The sequence below is a fragment of the Colius striatus genome, chromosome 2 (assembly GCF_028858725.1).
Source record: "Colius striatus isolate bColStr4 chromosome 2, bColStr4.1.hap1, whole genome shotgun sequence".
Lineage (NCBI taxonomy): Eukaryota > Metazoa > Chordata > Aves > Coliiformes > Coliidae > Colius > Colius striatus.
The window spans coordinates 118,400,776-118,425,526 of record NC_084760.1 but is presented as its reverse complement, the minus strand read 5'-3'; the positions used below and the strand labels follow the sequence as shown (position 1 = coordinate 118,425,526).

General features: G+C 38.5%; 1 protein-coding gene across 10 annotated transcripts in view; it reads right to left on the bottom strand.

Moving 5' to 3' along the window:
* The window catches only part of USP34 (ubiquitin specific peptidase 34), a 123,046-nt gene that overhangs the window by 7,086 nt on the left and 91,209 nt on the right, over positions 1-24,751 (bottom strand). For all 10 annotated transcript variants that reach the window (XM_061989264.1, XM_061989270.1, XM_061989268.1 and 7 more), the window contains 26 exons: positions 24,644-24,721; positions 23,813-23,907; positions 22,654-22,826; positions 22,360-22,513; positions 20,792-20,870; positions 19,326-19,379; positions 19,135-19,230; positions 17,760-17,824; positions 17,588-17,663; positions 17,439-17,486; positions 16,703-16,768; positions 14,795-14,875; positions 13,755-13,840; positions 12,440-12,608; positions 12,281-12,355; positions 11,596-11,747; positions 11,159-11,207; positions 10,951-11,055; positions 10,780-10,824; positions 9,099-9,203; positions 6,570-6,717; positions 4,990-5,624; positions 3,325-3,482; positions 2,061-2,139; positions 1,092-1,218; positions 642-749 (listed from right to left, as the gene is read on the bottom strand). In XM_061989264.1, coding sequence (XP_061845248.1) covers positions 642-749; positions 1,092-1,218; positions 2,061-2,139; positions 3,325-3,482; positions 4,990-5,624; positions 6,570-6,717; positions 9,099-9,203; positions 10,780-10,824; positions 10,951-11,055; positions 11,159-11,207; positions 11,596-11,747; positions 12,281-12,355; positions 12,440-12,608; positions 13,755-13,840; positions 14,795-14,875; positions 16,703-16,768; positions 17,439-17,486; positions 17,588-17,663; positions 17,760-17,824; positions 19,135-19,230; positions 19,326-19,379; positions 20,792-20,870; positions 22,360-22,513; positions 22,654-22,826; positions 23,813-23,907; positions 24,644-24,721 — 3,106 coding nt within the window. The remainder of the gene's footprint in view (positions 1-641; positions 750-1,091; positions 1,219-2,060; positions 2,140-3,324; positions 3,483-4,989; positions 5,625-6,569; positions 6,718-9,098; positions 9,204-10,779; positions 10,825-10,950; positions 11,056-11,158; positions 11,208-11,595; positions 11,748-12,280; positions 12,356-12,439; positions 12,609-13,754; positions 13,841-14,794; positions 14,876-16,702; positions 16,769-17,438; positions 17,487-17,587; positions 17,664-17,759; positions 17,825-19,134; positions 19,231-19,325; positions 19,380-20,791; positions 20,871-22,359; positions 22,514-22,653; positions 22,827-23,812; positions 23,908-24,643; positions 24,722-24,751) is intronic.

The following is a 24,751-nucleotide window of genomic DNA, read 5'->3' as shown; positions in this document are numbered from 1 at the left end:
CCAGCATGCAATAAAAATGCAGAGAGTATCCACTGAACACCATTCAAATAAGCCTCAACTAGGAAAAACCTAGAGCTTGTTGAAATAGGGCTTCTAATGCAAGAGAGACAGTTGCACCTGTCTGCATCGACAGTTTAAAGCAAATGCAAAGCTCTGCAAGCTTCACTTCTGCTGTTCTACCTTCCAGTGCTGGATGGTAAAAACAAACACAAGGAGCTGTGACTCAGACTGGCCTGGTCCCCGTGCACCCTTCTGAGCAGAAGGGTAGTTGCCATCTGCACCTCACTAACAGATCCCACAAGTAACATTTGGGATTCGACTCTGGACTCGCTGACACCTGAATTTGGGGGTGACTCAATGGTGCCCCTTACCAAGCAGCAAACTGGCCTTTCAAAACAAGAGCTGCCTTTTTGTGCACACAGCCTGCCTGGGGAAGGAGGAACAGTGCTGATAACCTGACGGGACCAGGTTCAGATTAGGAACAACGGCAATATCCCTGTGCTGACCATATTCACACAAACAACCCCAGCCTACACAGTATCTAGGAAACACCTGCCCTTGCAGAAATGGCATGTAGGTCTGTGAGCAGGCACCTGTGTGGAACAGGCGCTGCTGACTGTGGGGACACCGCCGGCACTTACCGATACAAGCGTTTCTGAGCTCGGGGGGGCTGTAGGAATTGAGCAGAGTTAAGAGCTTATGGGCAAATTCGATCCGTTCCTGCCACTGAATGAGAGCTTGCTTCACATCTGCAAGTGCAAAACCCATGCAAATCTGTTTAGTTCATTTCTCAAGAGCTCATTAAATAAAGCACAGGCTTGTACTTCTCAGAGACTCTCTTTTCCCCTACCATGATTTTAATCAAACTAGAGATGTGTTAAATCTCACTGGTCTACTGCTGTTACATTTATTTAATGTTTCATATTGTATCAATAAATAAGTAACAGTTCAGTAACTGTCAATGATGGTATCTCCTCCTGAATGGCAAGCTTTGAAACAGGGAAAATGAGTGAGAGAAAATACTGGGGTTTGGGTGATGAAAGCTAATTAACAGACAAGAGGCATAATCTTTGGAAGAGTTATAATCAAACCTTTTCTTTGAAGATATGGACGTGTTGACTTCAGAACCGAAAGGAAAATAGAGAGAAGTTCTACCAGGTCTCCAGTGACATGGCAAGCTGTGGCCTCGTGGTACATCATGTGCAACGTATTGAAGGACTAGAAAGACAAAACACCAAAACTTTATGTTGCCAAGTTAATACATTTGTAATTTCTGTTGCTTTCAAGACAAAGAACATCCAGTCTGGAGTAATCAGTTATGGTTAATTAATCTATAGTCTGTCATTTATAACAAGCTCCTGAGAATCAATTTTCAAACAGCAGTGCAGTGCCTTCATTCTCATTTTTCTACTGGTTTTATAAGTCCAGCTTTTTCTACCACACTTTTTTACCCAGAAAATACAAACTAGCGACATTAAAAAAAGCCAAGAGAATTTTCAAGCATAAACCACATAAAAACTGGACTGGAATCAACCTCCAAGCATCATCTAGTCCATTCACGTGCCTGAGGGCAGATTAAATACCTTTATATCCTTCACAGATCTTTGCTCAAAGTCAAAAAAGTTGCAACTTTTTGGAGCAGAACTAATTTCATCTCCATTCTGAACCTCAGAGCAACTGTATTTATCCTTGATACACTAGATAACACATAACCCTTTTATTTCTTGCTCATCTTTAAGCTACATCCTTTCATGGTTATTGTACCGAATCACTGTCATCAACTAACCTGCTATCTCTATCCTGTATGAAGATCTTTATTGTCTCAAGTTTACTCCTTTAACCTCCTTCATTAGTATTGAGATACACAAAATGTGTGGTAAATCTTTTTTTGTCCTCCCTATGGTCTTTATGAGTTTAAGGCTTTGTTTGCCAATATTTGATCAACATATTTCATATGATGCTGTATTAAAACTATTTAAAGCAAATACATTGTTGGGAAGGAAGGGATAACTTGATGAGAAAGCAAGATATTTATCACAATTAAATCATGAAGTATTTACCTCAGTCATCAGAATCAATCCTCTATTAAACACAACAAGAAGTCTGTCTTCATCAGATTCTAATAATATTCTGAAGGCACTAGGAAAAAAATCCAAACATTAAGAGCACTGAAAAGAACAGATCACCTTTTCACAGGTTGTGCAAGTGCTTCATTTTGGTAGGTTCTTTCTCATTCTTGGAAAATAATCGCAGAAGAAAGAATCCCCAAAAGAACAGAGTTCTTTTTTCTCCTCCACATTTTCATTTGAAAATGCCTCTGAGGTGAACTTCCTTGATGTCAAAAAAGTCATTTATCAAGCACCTTTACAGAAAAATTCCCAAACAGTGTCTGCAAAAATGCTAAAAACTGAGGCAAATGAAGTACTCCAAAAGAGAGAATTTGATGCTGGTCAATTGGTACATTCCAATGGGTTCACTTGAGCACAAGTTTGGACTTTTAAATACGTAACATTTATTCTATCAGGATATTTTATGCCTCAAGCAGAACAGAGAAGAAAGGATTATGCTGATGAATGGTTCCCCTCAAGAACTTTTGCAGAGCATTTGGGAAATGTGGCTGCACCCTTCAGGTAGCACAGCCCAACTCTGCTTCACAAGAGTGTTTCCATGCATCAGCAGTTCCATTTCAGACCCCAACAGCTGACCTACAAACGCAGGCAATTTACAGTTATAATGAAAGCACCCAAGCAACAGTTTCAGATGTATTACTACGACTAGAAAACCTGTCTGAAGAGATGATACAATAAAACTGTCCCACAGGCACAATTCCTAAAAACCACTTTTGCCCCAGAACAACAAATGGCAGCAGCAGCTGGAGTCACTGCCTTGCCCATCGAGAGTAATGACGGGAGGCTGGGAATGGAATTTCAGCCTAAATGCTGAACTGGGCCATTAACTGATTCGTTTGAAGGGGTTTTTTCCCGAGGGCTCTACTGATGCAATTTTGGCAGAGTGTTTCTTTTTGAACCCTAACGATAAACACCTTGATTTGCACCTGTTTTTTGTAAAATATCTTTGCTTAGCTTCTGAGTTTTAACCTGATGAAACATTCTCAAGTAGATTATAGCAAAAAACAATGCACTGGGGGGAGGGGGAAAGAAGCTGTAACTTTCTGTTTGCTTACTCCTAAATAAAAGCATCCCCAAAACTTTTTCACAAAGAATATCAAACTAAGAACCCTAATTTTTACTGTACTTCACATTTGGCAACACATTCTTATTTACACAGGGTAATGACTGCACTACAGCTCCACTCCTAACGTACCTTATTAAAGTGGTCCAACAAGACCGTCCGTCCAAGCAGCGCAGGTAACAGCTAATGGTTGTTTTCTTAAATTGCTTTATATCTTCTATCTCTTCTTCTCTCATGTCTGGTCTCTGAGCTACAAACAGTTGCATGAGGTTAAACAGCTCTTCCACTGCCTAAAACACGCAAAAATATATCAGGTTAGAGTCATCTCTCAGTGTGTTATGCTTTAGATCTTACTTGTATTACTGTGCATTACTTGAAGTAACAGGTAGAACAAACACGTGTAAGCAGATTGAGATGGGAATATGCTTGTCAGCATTACAGCACAGTTATGTGACCAGACATTTTAACCTTAAATAATTAAAACTAAACAGTTTTTAAGAAGTAAAATTCTGGCACAGACATTGTGGGTATTTCTTATCTCTCTCACACGTAGTTTGCTTTTAGCCTTTACTATTTACTGTGTGGATTAGGACATGGGTATTAGAGATAACACTTCTGAACCTTAAATAGGTATTTTGATGCTTCCTAACAGCACAGTTCATTGACACACACACACAGTGAGCTGAAGTAGACAGAAGTTCAACATAAGCTTTGACACATCCTCCTCTACACAGTGAAGAAAATCTTTGTATTCTTTTTGTCCTTTCATATCTACAAAGGACTCCAAAGCAATATTCACCAAGTAATCACATAGAAACATATACTTTGCCTCTTAACAACTTTCTAGGCCTGTTTTTTCACCCTTACACATGGATTGTTTTAACTGCTATCTACTCTCTACTGTCATGTTGTTTATCACGTAGAGACGGCACAGCTCCCAGTGTACCCATGTTTTGCAACAGGTACACAAGTGTTCCCAAGGTGAACATCAGGTCGTCCTCCATTATACTACAACAGGCTAAATCTTGGCCCTACTCCACAAACTGAAAGCAAAGAAGAAACTCACTGGGAATTCCTCCAATGTAGTGTGTTAGAATGCAACACCCTTTCCTGAGACCACCAATAAAGGCTATTTCTTGTTTCTTATAGCTGCACTGGTGTACAGAATATTGAATAACAGTGGGAACACCTGAATCTACTTCCAGAACAAAACATTTGCTCTCCAACTGCTACACAGCAAAGAAGAAAAGTCTAGAGAAGAGAAGACTGAGGGGGAAGCTCATTAGTATTTATAAGTATATGAATGGTGAGTGTTAGGAGGTTGAAGCATCCCTTTTTTCTATGGTATCTAGCAACAGGACAAGGGGTAATGGGATGAACATAAAAAGTTCCATTTAAACATAAGAAAAAACTGGTTTACTATGAGGGTGAGGGAGCCCTGGCACAGGCTGCCCAGGGAGGGTGTGGAGGCTCCTTCCTTGGAGGTCTTGGAGCTGCCTGGACATGTTCCTGTGAGACCTGATCTAGGTGAACCTGCTTCTGCAGGGGAGTTGGACTAGATGATCTCTCAAGGTCCCTTCCCATCCCTACCATTCTATGACTCTATGAAAATCCAAAACAAGCTCATCACACAAGTATTCAGCTCTAAACACATTATTACTTATACCAAGAAGTCAAAACATAATGCTTTCATCACTGGATACGTTAAAAAAGTCTTTGCATCTCTTTCATCAGGATTGACACTCAGCAAGAGGGGAAACACTAACAAATGGTATTTTTTGGTATCAGTTTACTTACTCCTGGGTACTGACTGGCGTGTGGCGTGAGATTCTTAAAGGCCCACTGGATATTCTGGTGAGAAGCCAACTGCCTGGTGAAGACAGGGGACTGCTCGCAGCAGAGGCGCAGGATGCCGTAGTAGGCGGGCAGCATCCCGCGGTTAAAGAGCACCACATCCTGATCGTCGTGGTCTGCGAGGATGTAATTGAAGGCAATGTTCTTGGTCACCACGGGGTTCTGTACAATAAGGCGCACGTTCTCCGGGCAGTCCACACACACGTTGTACCAGAAAGAGAGCAAAGCCTGTTTGTTGTGGTTGGTGGCTATCGCCGGCTCGGAAAGTTTAGGCTGGAAAAGGTTCCACAAGTCCATGAAGTAAGTGGAAAACATGAGTTTCTCGGTTTTTGAGATCAAGCAGTACGTCATGAAACTGAAGTAGGGCACAAGTTTGGTAGTGCCGTGGACAGCAGCATCAACGTATAGCTTAGCTCTTGAAAGAAGGCCAAGGAGCACGTTGTAGACTTGATGAAGAACTACGGTGGTGTCTGGGCTGAGAGGCAAGTCACGTGTGGGGATGTGTAAAGAGCGGGTCGATCGGAACATCTGACGGAAGGAATTGCTCGGAATAAGCGACACCAAGAGATAGGCTGCAGCTTCAAATGAAAACAGACTTGTTACACCTTTGAAAGTGACACACATGCTTAACAGCCATTTAAACTGAAGTTAAATTACATTCAAGGCACCTTACAGAACCTAGCATGACTATTCACACTGGAGATGAAAACAAAATCACATTAGAAATGCTGGTGTGATTTGCTCCCAGGCCTCTGCAGTCTTACATTCCTGCCTGCTGCCTGGTTCTCGCTGCTCTAACACAACACAGGACATCACAGAAGAACAAAACCAGATGTTTTCTGTGAATAAACTGACTACAGCTTGGTCAAGATGTCATTGCCTCTTCAGAGATGTTTATAACTGGAGCCTGTGGCAAAGCTGTGCCTCCAGCTTCCACATCTCCCTCAACCACAGAAAATGTACTGAAGTTCAGTGTGGCCTGTTACTGTGGAATCTCCTTCATAACACAATTTAGACACAGAAAGGCTGAAAATGTGATCTGACAATCAGTGATTCCTGTCAGAACAAAGTGGAGAGCCAGGACATGCTGGAGTCTGGGAGAGGCACAGCCTGTTTCTCCTTGATCCTCTAGTTCAAAGAGCTCAACTGAACATTACTCTGCAAAGAGTGAAAGAAGACATCCTACTCCTCCCTAAAGTACAACAATGTGATGGATGCTACACAGAACCTCTTGGATTAGTTCTCTTTCTTCTTTGGATTTTCTTGGATCTTGTAGGTTTACCACATAAAATAAGGCACCTACTAATGCATCATTCAATTTACAAAATCAAACCAGACTTTTTCATCAAAACCAGGCAGCATGTCTTGATGAGGCACCACTTGTACTCATGTTAAAGTACAGCAATTCTAAAATAACTGGAAGAGGAGGCAAGCACAAGAGCATGTATTTCATTGGGGACGGGAATACTCGATGTGTACTAACATGCTACAACAGAAGAATTGTTTTCTTTAAGTTCACTTACAAGTTCTCACTCTAGGGTAGTTGTGTGCCAGAAGAAAACGTTCAACCCAGTTCTCCATGTTTTGCAGCACCCAGCTGTGAGCTAGTTTATTTCGGGGTGTTTGCACAGCCAGCCAATCCAGGCACTGAGATGGGTTGTACTCAATGACCTGAAAGAAGAGTGGACAAATCAAAAAGAATATATTAACCTTGACACTAGGTACTGACTGCATTAAAAATCCAAAAAATAACTACTAAGACCTTGTAATTATTTTTTCAGAATCACTTGGGGTTCAGAAAGCACCTACAAGGGCGAGGTGCTCTGGCAGACTAAGACAAACCTGCCTACACTTCCCTGGTTTTCACTTCTGAATCTTGTTCTGAGCTTTTGAAAGTTCAGTCTAAGGCCAGGAAACAACTCTGCATATCCTTTCTGTATATTTGTAGATGCTTAAAATGTCAAGCACTTAAAACACTGAATGATCTTGTCTTATAAACAAGGCTTTTCTTTTAAAACAGCCAACACAAAATCCTTAACACTGAATCAGCATTTGTATATCAAAAGAACACAAACGGTGTGCAAACATGTTCATATGGATTCAAGCTGAGGGTCACTATCATAGTTTTGATGAATATGCAGGTTTAAGGAATGAAGTGACCTAGAGCTTTTCAAAGGCAGTGCAAAGCCTGCAGAGTCCAAGTCATCAAAGCCTTACAGGGAATAAGGAGAAAACGTAGCTTCCTGTGCTTTTCTGGTTCTAGGGAGTTGCCACTTTGTTGACATATTATTAGGCTAATACATTAAGTTTGTTCCTTTCCTAATTGTTAAAAATTGTTTGCTTTTTACCTTGAGGCCCAGGTGCCCAGACAAGGAAAAAGGAATTCTATGTGTTTCAGAAAGCAGAGGCAGTAACTGGATTGCTCAAGCTGTTCCCAACTACTCTCTAATCCACTGAAGAACGCGAGCAGCTGACACGATCAAAACTCTGCTTATAAAGTTTTAATCTCAGTTTAAAAATAAACACATTGAGAACAATCTCCTCTCCTTTTTTAGAAATGACAAATTGATCTGTCAAGGTTCCTTCGTAATAGCTGGAGGGTATCTCCAAAAAAAAGACTATCATTGCTCACTGTCTCCACAAGCTCAATCGCTTTGTAATGACTTTTGCAAACTGAAGAGCCTGCAAAAGTAGGTTCTATGCCTAAATCTCTCTGTCTATGCACTAATTACTGTGCCTCTCGTCCCTGCCCACACAATTTGTATCTCTAGACCTGTGGTCAGTAAGGTAAGGATAATAATACTGGCAACAGCAGAGACTGAACCAATAACTTCTACTGCTAAAAGCTTGGCTTTCCAACAGCGACCTGTCACTGACCTGCTGCCTCTGGAGGTTCAGTGTGTGTGGGAAGAATAAGAAGGGAAATGAAGAAAGAGGATTGCCTAACAAATTACATATCTAAACTCTGGGGCTGACTGAAGAATGAAGCCCAGGTATTTACTTCATGCCACAACTTAATTACAAAATCTCTCTTGGAAAAGTTTCCTTCTTGTTGAGAAGAATGAATACCCTATTGCTTGTCCATACACAGAAAGCAGCTAGATGCAATTCCTGACCCTGAGATCCACTGAACCCTCTTTACCCAACGTACAGCAGCTGCACCTAACTCATTTGCAGATCAGACACCTATAACTGCTCCTAAGCAGTGGGAAATACTTCTGAACAGCAATCCATATTCTAACCCACTGAGCCTCAGCAGGTAAGGCAGGTTTGTGTTTTACCAGAGTTCTCAATTCTGCACAGTAACAATCTTTCACAAATCCCAATCCCACTTTTTAAATAGTATTAAAGGGAGTGAATGTTCAACAGCTTGTCCTCAGCAGTCTTCAGGCTGGACACACTGTGCTTAGTCCTAATGGCAAGAAATTGTATTGGAAACTCAAGCAGCAGCTACTTGAAGTCAAAGCTGAACTCCTAATCTACTCCTCAGATCAAGGAATTTATCCCTGTTAAAAAATCTTTCTCTCACTTTAGTCATGCCAGCAAAAATTGTCCTGCACCAGACAATTATCCACTAGGTTCAATTTAGCACTATTTTATGGGTTAAAAATATTGATGAGTATTTTACAGAGAAGAAAAAGTCAAATGAAAACTGAAACAACCAGTACACAGTGGAACAAAACCCACCCTAACAAATGATGGGCTTAGAAACATTTTACAGTCCTTGCAAAAGGAAAACTGGGGAAAATAAGTGGGTTTTGCCTAGGAGAAGCTTTCTAGACCCTTATCATGAAATAGTTAATTGCTCATTAAACTAGAATTTAAAAGTTCAACTGAAATACCAGTTAACCAGAAAGCTATTAAAATAACATTAAAAGTTAAAGCAGAACCTCAGAATGTTTATTAGCCATTGCTGTTAATTTGGAAAAGAAATGGTCATTAAAAAACTCATGCAGCAAGGATGCCAATGAAATGTAAAACCCTTTCATAGACATAACAGAATGACAAGAGAAAGACAATTAAGCTTCTGGTTTTTCTTTTACATGTTGTACCTCCCATATCCTCTGCAGAATGTAAGAGGCAAAGGGTGGCATTCCTGGAGGTCCACCAGCAAATTCCATGAGCATGGTCAGCAACTTGAAAAAAGGATTGGCTGCCTGTAATGCATAAAAAAAGGATCCATTTTGATCTATTTCATTTCATCCACCCCTTTTTTGGAGATTTTCACCCCCCAACCATTTCCATAGAAGGATATTTCCACTAACTTGTGACATGAACATTGATATTACCTTTAATCCCTTATTTAATGTGTAAATAATTCACACATGGACACATATATATCTGTGTATCTTAATCCTACTCTATCCACACATTAGCAGAATTAAGTTAGTGCTAGTGCAGGGCAACATGGTCACACTAGATGGGATCAGTCTAGCAGAGATATATAGTTAGAAGGAAATAACAGCACACATTGTCTGACAGACATTGCTGTGAACAAAGAGGGAGAAAATCGAGCTGTGCAGTCTGGAATGATTCACCATTTTGTCTTGTTTTACACATAGAGAAGATTTCACCATCTCAGAGAAGCTTTTATTTTTATGTATTTGCATAACATGTAACATGGATCCTGAAAAGTTTATCCAGAAGCATCCCATGTGGAGGATTTACACTGGTAATTATTCTTGGCACACTGCTGTCTTCTGAAACCAGCCACATTTCTACACTAACAGCGTTGGATCTAAAATGAATTTAAATCTTTAGATGTTTCTAAGCCTCACCCAGATTTTAATGGTGCTTCAATGAAGTGGTTACTTGCTATTATTACATATTTTGCACCTCACCAAAAGTGCCTCTGATGTATGTGCAAAGCAAGAAAAGCATAATAATGTAGCAAATGTTAGCGTGACAGGAGGGAAGTTGACTGTCACCTGATAGTGCCCATTCTATCACACAAAGCAAAGCTGTCCTGAGAATGATTTAGAATGTGCTTCTTTCCCAACCACAACCATGTCTCCTCTGCTAGACATGCCCCCTTTTTCCTGATTATTTTCCTTTCTGACAGCAGTATACCAGAATGTCCCTGTGTGAACATACACTTCTCCATTCATTATACAATTTTCACGTGGAATCCATCTGGAGCTCTGAGTACTTTTGTTATTACCAGGGCAGAAATTTATTCTGACTGAGAAACGTGTTTGCATGCACAGAACTGTGAAATAATGCCCCAAAACCTGACTAAGCAGATAATAACAGGCTGCCCAGGGGGGTTGTGGAGTCTCCTTCCTTGGAGGTCTTCAAGACCTGCCTGGACATGTTCCTCTGTGACCTGATCTAGGTGACCCTGCTTCTGCAGGGGGGTTGGACTGGATGATCTCTAAAGGTCCCTTCCAACCCCTACCATTCTATGATTCTATGATAATTGCATGTCTCCACTTATGCTAGAACACAGGTTTTATTGTTACCAATTGCTTCTTTTTCAATTCATATAGGTGGAGAATCTAGAAATACGTTCCTTGGCTTGGAATAAAAGGTTCATCTTAAACCTCACACCAGATTTCTGCTTTAGCAAACCTCATATACCACAGTGCAGCTAGACTTCATTGGATGTCACCAAAACTTTCGTGGATCACCTTCCATGCAAGGTTTTTGATTAGCAAAAGATTATTTCAGTAATTTCAAACAGGAAGAACATGAATACAAATGATTGAATATACAGGTTGTGTGTTTACATACCTCAGGAGTCAACTTCGCTATGGATGTGAAAAGCATGGACACAATCTTAAAAACAAAACAAACAAAACTCACTTAGACTTGTGCTTATTCAGTTCACACAACTAAAAAAATCACCCCATTACACTTACTAGGGAAGATTTTCAACAAACAGCTCTAGTGTCTGATACTTACATGCTCTGCAAGGCGATTATTGTACCGACACAAACTGAAAATGAGATTGCAAGTTTGCCTGATGTTGATACCATCACGGATATGTTGAAACAAAAAAGGAAAACCCTGCAACAAAGAAGAAGGTATAAGTACACTGTCCATAGTTACATAGGTATGCACACATATATGCTTTTGTTTAGGCTTATACAGTCATATTTGAATAAGTTACCTTTCCTCCTGTTAGTGCTGCCATGTCGTTTTGTGACAAAGTTAAATGCCTAAAATACAAAAAAAGCCTTTATCATTTTACTTCAGATGTTATTAAGAAGAAATACAGGACTCAATGTTACTTTACATTCTTCAAGATCACAGTATACAAGAGAAAATCAAAATATTGACGCAAAACTGATCAAAACCTAAGAAATTTGTAGAACAAATATAGAAAAGAAACCCAAATGTGGGCAGTTGAATGCATTCAAGGATTTCATCCGAGTCCCTTATTTGGTCAACAATGGCAAAATATTTCTCTTTTAGATGTTTACAAATACAATGGGCCCATATGCAAGGTCATTTGTTTAAAAAGCCCAACCTCCCCCCCTCAAATCTCTTAATTCCTTTCTGAAGTAGCTTAGCTTAGAGTTTACTTTGGTTTTCAGAAGCTCTTGCCTTTCTGAGCGAGACTGTTCAACCAGAAGAGCAATCAGGGCAATCATCTTCTCAAGTGCAGCAGGCCTGTATTTTTCTTCTGCTAAAGAAAGTATATCTTCCTCTTCCTCCTCTTCCTCTCCTTCTTCCTCAGAAAGTACTTCAACTTGTGGCTGAAAAAAAAGTTAACTTCAGTGTGGACATTTTGAGCCTTTCTTTCAAAAAGCCTGTAGATGGATTTGCACATCTTCCCTCTTTTATTCAAAACTTAACAAACTTGCAGGAATCAAACTAGGTAGGTCTCTAATCACTTGGTTTTCATGTTGAAGTATTCACTTTGCATAAGCTGAATTGTATTTACAAATGCAAAAGTTAGGCTGGTTGAAGTCATGAGACAGCCTGATATGGTGGTCTGTTTAATATAAGAGCAAGGAAATTTGAAGGCTTATGCTGTACAAGAGGAGTAAGCAATTGTTACCATTAGTAGCCCAAGTGCAACTTTAATTGCTTATCCTTTGTATCTGTTGCAAACAGCCAATTCAGCATCTTTCCAAAATGTTGTATTCACTTAAACCTTGAAAAACACTGAATGTGTGAAGTAATTTGAATTTAACAGCTGAAAAAAGGCTCAAGAGACAAAGCACTAATTATCACCCGTGGAAAACATGAAAGACTGTTTTCTCCCATACAAGACATTCAAACTTACGTTCTCAGGTCCTTTAGTTCCCATGTAGAAGTGGACCATTGTAGATATGGCTTGCAGTGAAAGCAAGAACTGGCTCTGAAATATGTAGACATTGAATCACTTACAAATACATACCTGCATATAAACACCCAATTCCCCAAACTACAAGGCTATACTTACTTCCTCTTCTCCCATTTTGGCAAACTCATACAGAAAGGCAAAGTATTCGGTGAGGTGTTTGCTGTGAGGTTTCACCCCGTGCTCCATAATTGACAGGAGTGTCTTCACAAAGCGTGTCACGCAAGAGCGACTGCCAATGTCTTCCACTGGGCCATCCATGTCATCCGAACTGAAAACAACACCCAGTTTAGATATTTCACACAACACATGAGGCGTCAAATCATCTTAAACCAGTTAACAAAAACCAAACCCAAACCAGTTTTCTGTTTTGCCCTATCACCCCCAGTCTCTGATGCCAACCAGATATCAATGTGGCTTAAAGGAAGGCAGCATCCCTCACTCGACATGTTGGAAGGTTGATAGAACTAGAATTCTAAATCAAGATTTTAGGCAGGAAAAGGATTCTTAACAAAACAGTTTTAGGAGATCTGCTACTTAAAACCATCTTGCTTTGCATGTCAAATTTCCTGAGTTTCAAGCAAGAATGCTGATACAGCTAAGTGTACTGTGAAGTGAAGGAAAAGCACTCTCCTAAATGCACATACAGGATCCTGACAAGGCAGGAGACATGCACTTTCAACCTCACTCGCTACTGAAAGTTGGATCTTACCACTGAATAAAACAAGTGACAAAGGCCTTTTGAAGTCAGGCTTCCAGAGAAAACAAAATTCCACTTTTTGCCCTGAAAACTGTCTTTGTGTCTTCTATTTTGTTTTGGCAGTTTAGTTATTACAAACTCTGCCATTTTTGCTCTGGAGAAAAGTTATTACTGAGATCACAAGCTAAGCCCAAGAGATGAAAGAGAAAGCACTTTCTTCTTCTTCTCATTATGTATCAAATAGAATAAATATTTCATAATTGGAGACAAAGTGACAGTTTTCTTGATAATTAGCAGAACAAAACAGAAGGCAGTAGGCTTTTTTCCTGCTTTTGGACCAAACCTGTGATTTAGCTATATGACACAGGACTGGACTGTCACCTCCAACCTTCTTCCTGCAGGTACAGATTACAATTTGCACCTCTATGCCCCTGGGTCCACTTTACAATCCAGATTTTCCAAGATGTGCATGTTACTGTCGGTGAAAAGCCTAGGATGAAAACCCAGTCTAAGAGAACAAATGTTTCAATCCATGTATCTTTAGACACTGGCTTTTCCAACCACAGTAAGACTTTTAAATAAATCAGAGCTTTTGGGTAGCCTAATAATTTACACCAGTTCTGCTTTAGGTTTACCAGACCATTTTGAATTTTCATAAACAAAAGTGGTTGCTGTGATGAGTGTGAAAAATAGAAGTTTCAGGTGTGATTCTTTTACCAGTCTTCCATTCCTGGCTGGAGATAAAGATGTGCATGCACTGGCCTCAGCCTCTGTATCACGTGAATACACAAACGCTGGAACATCTGCAAACGCAAAAGTAAATGAACTCCACATGTTCATTCTTTTACATACATGTCAATATATATTTCTGAGCAAAAACACTCCTTAAGAAACAAAGCTTTGCCTAAGTTTGTTTGTATGAGACAAAATCAGTATGACTGTGGTAATATCTTGCAGAGATATTATTGGAGATAGTAACTGACACTTAGATACTCAAAATATAGTATCTTGCATAGAGTTCTCCCATGGAATATGTTCCTTTAATGGGTTGCACAGAGAAACTACATATGGTCCTATATGGAAATATTATTTCAGCAATCTTTTAATAATCAGAAAAGTGAAACCAATTGAGGGGTTCAGGTGAGACTTTAATTGCTGAAGCTTTTACCTAAATGACATGCAAAGTTGGTGCACCTGTAAGTGAAACTATTAACAGCATTTGTATCTGTGAATATCCAAATACTACCAACACAGGGCTTTTTCCAGTTTTAAGCATTTCCAGAAAAGGGAACTAAAAAACTTGGTGGCATAATGTTATAAAATCAAATCTATCTATAAAACCCAAAGGCAGGAGTGAAGCTTTCCATTCGGAGTACCGAGGGCACATCATTTATTGGTTTTGTCTCCTGAACATTTGTCTTGATGCATTATTGTTGAACCAATTCAGAAGAGAAACATTTTTAATGGGAAGTGTTGAAATCTGCAGAGATCATGTGGGAGTTGTAGAAACCTTAATTTGTATCTGTTGTGTCATTTTGTGATCCTAACTGTACAACTACAACACCACAGTAGCACTGATTTTGTCTCCAACAGACAATCATGCTCCCTACTTTCTCTACATCATATTCAAGAATGGAAGAGAATAAAGTAATTACAAGTAGTAATAAAAACTTTCAAAACCATGGTCATAATAATTGTCCATTTCTGTTCACGGGTCAAGTACTCACTTGACTTAAAAAGGAACATGTTTTCCTTACCTGTCTCACAATCTGATTGGGACACTTTATTAGAATCTGCATTGGCCACCAATCATCATCAGCCATACGATCCAAAAACCACTGCAGAAGATACATACTTTGTTAGTTTTGTTCCAAACTTGTTCTAGTCCAATCTTCTTTGTGCATGATATTAAAGTCTGAAGAGAAATTGATGTTACTATTATTAAGGAATAAGCAAGCACTAAATCCAAGGGAAATCTAAATGTCTTCCGTGCATGACGTGAAAGAAATAAAGATCAACAGCAGTAAACAGGAATTTATATGCAGCATCTTCTTATCTCTGGGTTCTGCATGTCATTATTCAATTCTCTGGACGGACACACTCATCCTGAGAAGTGATGTCAACAGAACAATACACGATGCTTACAGTGAAGTGTAAGCTGAAGCATCTTGTAGAATAGGAACAGATTTAAACAGGAATGCAGCTCCTGAATTAGATCCCCTTTGGATTTTAAACTGTGGAAAAGCCTTACTATCTCCAGAGACAGAAAATGTATAAAACAACACAGAATGATTCGTTCCAAGTTAGACTCAGCAAATAACCCAGCTGAGTATTCTCTCTAGGAGTTTTGTCTTATTCATGAGGAAGGACAGTTTAAATGAAAGAATCCAAGTTGTTATTCCTTTCATTTTAATTGTATCTGAACCTTGTTACCATATTAAATGTCTTCACCCATTTTAAGCATGTTAAGGCTGCATCATACTAACAAAAGTGTACTGCTCAAATACTGACTATGACATCACAATTTAACAACACAGAATGAACAGAGAACAATGAATTTACAAATATCTAAATGGTGGATGTCAGGAGGTTGGGGCATCACCTTTTACTGTTGTATCTAGTGACAGGACAAGGGGTAATGGAAAGAGGCTGGAACACAAAGTTCCATTTAAACATAAGGAAAAACGCTGTAGCTGTTGAGGTGAGGGAGCCCTGGCACAGGCTGCCCAGGGAGGATGTGGAGCCTCCTTCCTTGGAGATCTTCAAAACCTGCCTGGACATATTCCTGTGTGACCTGCTTTACAGGGGGGTTGGATTAGATGGTCTCTAAAGCTCCCTTCTAACCCCCACCATTCTGTGATTCTGTGAATTCAATTACTTTGTACTGAATAAGGTCTAATGCAGGATACAGCATGTATTGGGGTCTTAGACATTCAAACTGCCACAGAGAACCTCTCACAAATTTTCCTTCAGTATCTCAAAACTGTTTCCACCAAAATCACAGTGGCTTCTTTGTCTATGTTTTCTCTTTCTCTCTCCACTTTGTCCCAACTCCATTCAGGAAGCATCCTTCAAAATTTTATACAAAAAAAACCCCATTCCTTCATTTTTTTCTCCTCTTTCTAGGAGTTTTTAGTCTTTCTATAGCTTCACAAGTGAGGTGCTATAAGAATTTGGTTTCAGCAAAGTCTAACATTAGCTATTCTTAGTCTCTTTCTAAGCTGCCTCACTGCACCACAGCCTTTTCTCTTTTCTTCCCTTGGATTCAACTCCAGTCATAGAATCATGGAATGGCAGAGTCCCTGACATTCTAGTCCTTAAATATTAATCTGTTTTTTTCATTTCTCTTGTGCAATATCATTTAAACCCCTCATAATTAAACAAACCCTTAAGTAGTAAATAAAGAGGCTGTGACAGTGTGTCTCTACTCTATAGAGACAAACTGATTCTGGCCTGTGGCCTCATCACAGGCTTCTGAAAATCAAAGTCATGTCATTGCACAGAATCTGCAGTATTCAGAGAGGATGAATTTCATTTCACAGTGCATAAATATGGAAAATACAGTAGTTCATAGTCCAAAATATTCCAGGGATACGAACCTCCAGGAAAGTTAAACAATATATAGAAAGTTGGTTTGTACTTTGCTGAGTTCCTAAGTCACTTACTTCACAAGCTGCCTGACTGTTATTAAACTGTTTTGTTAACAGTTCAATCCACTGAAGCATTGTAGGCTGTAAAAAGAAACACAGAAAATACTATAACTTAAAATAACAACTTGCAACTTTACCTTTAAACATTTCTAAATGGTCAGTTAGAACACTGAATCTTAAAGCTACAGTTACAAACACTAAATGCTTTATAAACTACTTATATCTGCCACCTACACAAAAGTAACAGTACATATATTGAAAGTAAAGCAGAGTACCTATGCATTTGGACTAATTGCCCAATTACACATTCTTACTAGCCCTACACAATCCAGAATTTGCAGCACCATGTCACCACAGAGAACAATCTGAGATCAAAGATGTTTCAGACACGAGTTTCTTATTGTTCATGATAGTACTGGTAAGTTAAAAATTCACAAGCACAACTGCTCTCAGTGGTAAACATTCCCATCTACAGCAGATCCACTGGCATTTCAAGTAAAAAGAACACAGGATCTGTTGTTCTTGACGCATTGCTGAGGCAAAGGAGGCTAAAACCAGGAAGTCATCTTTTTTTCACCACTGTGCAGTGTTTACTATAAATGTGGTAAGTGACACTTGTGAAACATGAGCTTTGTACCATCTGTGGTAATTAATACATCTCTAAAATACACTTTTCAAACCAAGAAGCCAGACAAACTTTTCACTGTATTCATGCAGTTATATAATGAGAATTTATAAGTAAATAGAATACCTTTTCCTTTGAATGAATAAATGTCTCTAGTACAAAGGAAGTGCTTAACTGGAAAAGAAAATATTGCACCATTAATTATAGAGTGCCTAAATTAAAATACCATCAAGGTAAAATCTCAAATGAGCATGACATACTTTTGAAGTACTTACCTTTGCTGTCATTAGGGAAACTGCTTTTGGATCTGGTAGCGTGCTTGGGATGCTACTACACAACTGCCACATAAACCTAGAGTCAGTAATTTTATTTGTTAATTAAAATAAATAATGAAAATCTGCAAGAAGAAAAAAAGCATTAATATTACATTTTTAAAGAAAAACTTACCCAAAATATGTATGTTCAAAAATGTTCTTGTCTTGAAGAAACTGCATGTTATCATGCCATATCCACTGAAGAAAAAATGCTAACATCAGATACAAGAAAGCAATTTATTTCACTACATAAGCATGATCTGAAAGAGTATTTAAAGGCTTGCCATGGCTAAGAAAACTACTTTTTTCATACTAAAGATTTGCTTCTGGAAACATTGTCTTTATTTTAAAGGATGGGCTCAAAGCTGTTTATTCATGCCATGGTAAACATTAGTTTTGCATGCCATATGACTGCAGAGCAGGTAATAAAGAGTAAGATGTGACTCTCCATCATTAAGGAGAAAAAGATTTCATGCCAGGTCTCTCTGTTTCTCTCTCTAAAATTATGGTCTTGACCAAATCTGTTTGCAGCATTTTTCACACATAGTTTAAAAGTTTAACTCTGATAAAATCTGTTGTTATTAAGACTGAGAAGGATAAAAACACATGATCTGATTTGCTGGCTAAGTTAAGAATCTAAGACATCACGAGTAATAAAGCAATACTAGCCAAAGGGAGCGGGGAAACTGGCTTTTCAGGTGATAAAAAGGGAGAAGGGTCTTACAAATCCCATACTGGGGATGTATCTAGCACAGTGAGATCCCTAGTGCAATATTCTGCTTCTGTGCGCTGCCTTTGCCTGTTCCTCAGGCCATACATGGCTTCAATAGTATCTTTACCTAAATAGCCAGGTATCCTAAGAGCAGCCCTCATCACTGATTAGAAGAGGGAGACGTAGCTGTTGTTTGGTTTGATTTACTGTACCCCTTTTACTAACACCTGGGCTGCTCTGACAACAGGGAGGAAGGGATCCTTTCTGACTGATGCTCCGCATCACAAGCATGAGCTTATATTGCTTCACATAGAATTTCACCACCTGCTAACAGAAGTGCAAACAAACAGCTGGAACTATTCTCCTATTCTGTCTCCCCTCAAAGCAACAAGCTGTTGAGGAAGTGAAGGATGAAAAGTTAATGAAAAGATTTCCTGTAATATTGCAACTATTCAGAAAACCCCAACAAAAACCTAAAACTCAAACCCCAAAACGCACAAACCCCACACAAACAGTGCTCTGCCTTTTTATTTTTACTAATATGAAGCAGAACGATTCAAATATCTGACTTAAAAAATACCAGACAGAATGAGAAAGTGCCTAGAATTTGTATGAAATGGAAATCTTACTTTACTTCCTATCAAATCACATTCTCCTAAGGAAGACAGCTAAATGAAAGGTCTGTCATCTTACTGATTTAAATTACATTAGCTGTCCTGTGTTTATGCAGATTCCTCATTTCTTAGGACTTCTCTACAGTGTTTTGAAATCAGTGTTAAAACAAATCAACTTGTACCTCCAGCAATTCTGATGACACATCAAATTTGTAGTCTTTGCCATTTTCCTCCTCTGGTTCCATCCGTTTATAAAACAGCATGTAAGCACTGTGTGTCTTGAAGAAAAAAACATCTGTATCATTTTTGCTTTAAGACATAAATCATGAAAGCAGAAATATCATGATATAAAAAGTATTTAGAAGAGAAATACCTTTTCAAAGGAGAAGTCCATAAATTTATCAGTGACAGAATCGTAAGTTTTTGTCTGTCAAGAAGAAAGTAAAGCCATTAATTACAGGCTGGTTTTAATGACCTGGTTATTGATAGTTTAAGATAAATGTGCAACAGACTATTTCAGGACAGAGAGACTGCTGCTAATTTATCTCTTGTTCAAAGCAGTCCTCTTTCATTTTTTCTTCTGCAGTGGCCTACTCTGAGTTTTCAGAGTTGCTATGCAATGCTGCAAGCTCAATCTCATGCAATTTCCTGTCTCATCCATCTCATTGACACCTCCTCTCTTTAGGCACCTAAAGGGATTTTATCCATTTGCCAAATAAAACTATTTTTTGGTTTATTTCTGCATATTTTCTGTATCAGACAAGAGGATTTTTGTTATGCACAGGACTGTTTTAGTCAGACACTGTACATTGTTAACAAAGTGTTTTAAAATAATGTTTATAGTTCAGTAACTTATTAGTTCAAGCCCAGGATGAGTCTTGTTCAACAGTTATTTGTATTATTATTGTGAAAAAGTAATGAGATTTATGGCAAAAGCTGGTGTGCTGACCCAAAAGACAAAGCTGACAGTCTAATACAAAACCTTGTGCTACTGAAAGCCAACAGACACCAACCCTAAGACATTTTATCTTCTTAGAATAAAAGGAACAAACAAAACAACTAAAACCTGTAGATCCGTTAGCGTGAAAATCACTTACTAACATCAGAGCTCAAACTGTCCTGCTGAACTACAGCACAGACATACAGAGATTTTTAGTTCAATACAAAAGGATGTGATTGTAAGAGGTTCAGAGACCAAACCTGGAAACTGCCAACGTAAGGCATAGACAAAGATCAAAAAGCTCTGTTTTTCCAGAATAGGCATAGGCCTGAAGCAATTATTCCTTCAGTCAACAGTTTGAGTAAAGCTGCCTAAATTAGGATCCCTAAATAAATTGCATACTCAATTTTACTAAGTAATATGATGATAAACTTCCCCCAGATATAGTAAAGAAAGAACTTTTCTTTGTAGATAGACTTCACTAATTCATTTGGATTCATTAGCAATACCTACACTGCACTTCTGAAACCTGTCTTTTAAAGCCACATGAAAATACTTGGATTCACCTTCACAAGTTAAATAGTGCAACAGTTGATAGAGGAGAAATTAAGATCCTTCTCCTTTATCATCTTAACTTCCATTCTTCAGAAAGTGTAGAAAAAACAGAGAGCAGCTAAAAAACTAGAAGAAGAGCTGTCTTCACGAACATAAGATAAAGGATCATCTGTACAACAAAGATGTCAAAGGTTTAATAAAACCCAGCTAACTCTTCTAATTGTTTCACACACATTCCCAACAGATGGGAGACCAAAGGTGATCACTATGGAATCCTTCACAAAAGTCTTCAGAACACATATTGTAATGGTTGAATATGGAAGAAAAATAGAGTTCTAACTTACAGTCATTTCTCCACCAAAACATTCTGAAGCGAGCTGGGCAGAATCAAATGGTTTTACTTCAGCATCATTGAAAAGATACCTGTAAAAGAGTTTTGAAACAACTCTAAGGGCAAATGAAGCATAACAAGCACTTAAAGTGATTCTTCAGATTTAAACATTCCTATTCATTTCTAGTGTCTTGTTTGAATCACAGCAAACTAAAAACTGTCCCCCAAAGTGACTTCCTTTCAATAAGTCAGCATTTCAGCATTGTTGGTTTTTCTTTGTATTGAGACACATTATCTTCCTCATTTTTCCTGCCTAACTCTGGTACAGAGAGGGTTTTAACACAGCCAAGATTTGCCTTTTCCTTCTCAATCTGAGCAAAATGTAAATGCAAATTAAAAAGAGGAGAATCAATCCATATAACAGTAGAACTGAAACGAGGAGGCGGCAGAGAAGATGGTACAGTTATGGATTCCCTTGGGAGCAGTGACTAGGTCAGGAGCTGGAATTGTTTCAAACATGCTCCAACCAACTATTCCAGAGAAGTGAATAGGGGAAATCTTGTCTCCTATTCCCAGGCCTCAGCTGAGATTCTGAGACGTGATACCAAGATAAGACATGACATTAAAAAATGACAGGCAAAGAGTGTTCTCTGCTTTCTCATGCCACCCAGCAAGACCCCTCTCTCCCTTTCCATGCATTTATCTCATCCCTTTTCCAGCCTGCTTCCCCCAAGTTTTTCTTTCTCTTCACAACCATGACATTTACAATGTATGCACAAGTTCCCACATCAGAAGTGTTTAAAAAAAGAGAAAATAGTCCACAGTATTTATCTATCTATCTATTTATGCAACCTGATCTAGGTGACCCTGCTTCTGCAGGGGGGTTGGACTAGATGATCTCTAAAGGTCCCTTCCAACACCCACCATTCTATGATTCTGTGATCTATCTACCATTTATGTATAAGAAGATCCTGACTTTTTTTTAAATCTTTTAAAAGAAGGAATAGAACAATAAACACCATCAAATATTTGAGCACACCACTACAAATTGCATCTTGGAGGAGGTGGCCAATAGGAAAAGATACCAGCTAGAAGTACCGGCTTTGGGTACTGTAATATCATTTCTTCCACACAGGATGCAATAACTTTAAAGGGAAGAAAAACTCAAATTGCCGTTGCACTGAAAATGGAGAAAAGGACTGAATTCCACAATCCTAACTAGCTGTATGCTCTAAGGTAACAGAGAGATTTTATGAAGAATAATCTATTTTATGTTATTGTTCATGTGAACCAAACTAGATTTAAATACATTGAAAGACCTGTCAAGAAGCATGCATTGGCTGTAATGTGAAGTTGGCATGGCATTCTCCTGTGTCCAAGGCGCTGCACAACTATCACAGCCACAGCACATCAATTTGGGTGCTGAGAAGCTAATACACTCACACCTATCAAATTCCAACACCTTGTGCCTTTGAGAGGAAGCTACAGCACGTACCTCCTGTACAACCGCACCTGGCAAAGTCAGAGAGTTTTGGTTGGTTTAGAATAAGGACCATTAAAACAGTGTTTTGCATAACTCACCATTTGTTGTTTTTGTAAGCATGGGGATTGACTATATCTCTGATGAAACTGTAGTAATGGCCTCCATCTGCCGTTCCCGTGTGAACCGTCACGCCTATCAGATCATATTCATAACTCTCAGTTTCTTTCAAATAATCACCATCTTCCTTAAAACCTGAAATCATTTCATACAATATTTGATCAGTTATTTCCTGAACACTATGTTATATTTCCTAAACACTTCTGTTATGAACCTAGAAAGAGGTACAGAGAAGAAAGGGGCAAAGCTTGTTGAATTCATTTTATGAGGCATACCTTCTTTTCTGTCATTTTTGCCCATGAGGAAATCCTCAGTGTAAGGTGTCATATCCAAACGTAAAGGGAATGAAAAATGTGTATTGACTTTCTCCTTCATCATGGTTACCATATTAAATGTATATCTCATTGTGTTGAAGCTTAAGATACGAGGTAGTTTCTTGAAACATGCCCTGAAGGATTAGAAATCATTACGATTTACAAAAGCTTGGTACACTTACTTGTGTTTTCACACAGAATTGAAACACATTTCTTTCAAGCATAAGGCTGGAAATCTGTTGCCAAGTCACATAAATATAAAACTGAGCTCTTATAGCACCCTGGAGCAGGGCAGTCTAGCTGGAAGCAGAAAGGTCAAATTTAGCCTACTGAACAACTTTGTTTAGCCTATCATCCTGCCTTGGAAGAAACATCAAATTTACTCATCTGGCATGAACAACAGTTTTCTAAAATGACATCATCAAAGGCCATATTTAACAAAGCAAACTCTCTAGTTAGACAGAGTTACTATCTTGTACCTGACAAGTTTTGATGTAGAACACATCTTGCATTAAATCTCATAAACCTTCACAGTAATGATTTTCAAGTAAGTTACTCTTTCGCTCACATCATTTTAACAGCTGCAAAACCAACTATGAAGCTTTTCATCTCTCAAAAAGAAACTTGTTAGTTGGAATATACAACTTTCATTTAGCTTTCTCTTTATCTGGAGACTTTTTAAAATAAGGAAACATTTTAACCAACTTTAATTAAGAAATTTGGGGTGATGTATGAAACCTGAGCAATCATCCTGCATAATGAATACACGGGTAACAAACAATGTCTGAAGAATCTGACCTTTGAAAAGCAGGAGAAGTGACAGATTTCAAAAGGTATTAATTTGTACATATTTTTTTTCAGCTTACATATAAAAGATGTCAGAAGCATTTTACTCTCTAGGTCATCTTTTGCTAATATATCTTATATTCTTTCTTTTGGAAGCCTCATTTCTTAGTATGTGCTCATTTGCACAAAGACCACATCCTTGTAGGGATACACAGGAACAAACTGAATGAAACCACAGCCCTGTTTCAGCTAAAAGACCACTCTTATTCCAACAACAGTTTCAGTAATTTACTAAGAAGAAACATCAGGAATGCTTCTTTCTTCTCCATCATACCTTTTTTCAGCCCGCACTTTCTTCCCACAGTGAGAACATGTATACATGTTGTCACCTTCCAAGGTATCTTTAATAGTTACTTCATCAAGAGATTCCTACACAGAAGAAAGAAACATACAAAACAGGAGTATACCTTAGATATTTCTATCTTATGCTTGCATGGCCTGCTTAGCAAACTCCTCTCTTTCACTCTTACAGTAAGTTTCATTAATATTTCTATAAATTGTGACACTGACGGTCAAAATACCAAAAAGTTTGTAGGAGTGTGCACCTGACCTAAGAGAAGAGTTTGACAGGAAAATCAGTTCCTAACCCAAACACAACATTAAGGAATCAATCCAGAAAAATGGCAGCTCAGTATTCCAAGTTGTCCCAAAGAATTCAAGTTCTTTAAATTAAAAGTTCCAAGAGTGGGGATTAACAGTTGTTTAAACCAACTCAAAACCCTAAAATTATGCTGGTGTAAATGTTAAATTCACTTAACAAGCAATAGTGCATGTGTATGTAAAATCTTTTGACCATGACTATCCTCTCACATGAATGACCACAGCGTTTTTATAACACAGAAGTGATTAGTGATTACTGACTGTAACACAAACTTTAGTCAGTTCCAAACAGCATCACCTGATACCTTATTGTATTGAAAAGATGAAACAAGTCAAGCAAATTACCTAGTAAAATCGACTTAGAAATACACCAAAACTAGAGTACAGAAAACTAGACACAGAAAACATCAGCAGACTCAATAGTGTATGGTACAGTCTTTTATACTCCACTGCATCCATTTATAACTGTGATCTAGGCTACACATCTCAGCCTGGCATTACTTACATAAATATTCTTCATATCTGCAACCTGGCATCTTACTGTATAGAACTCTTCAGCAGTCTGACTTACATGCTCACAGTCCTAAATCACAGCAAGGAAAGAGAAAAGCAA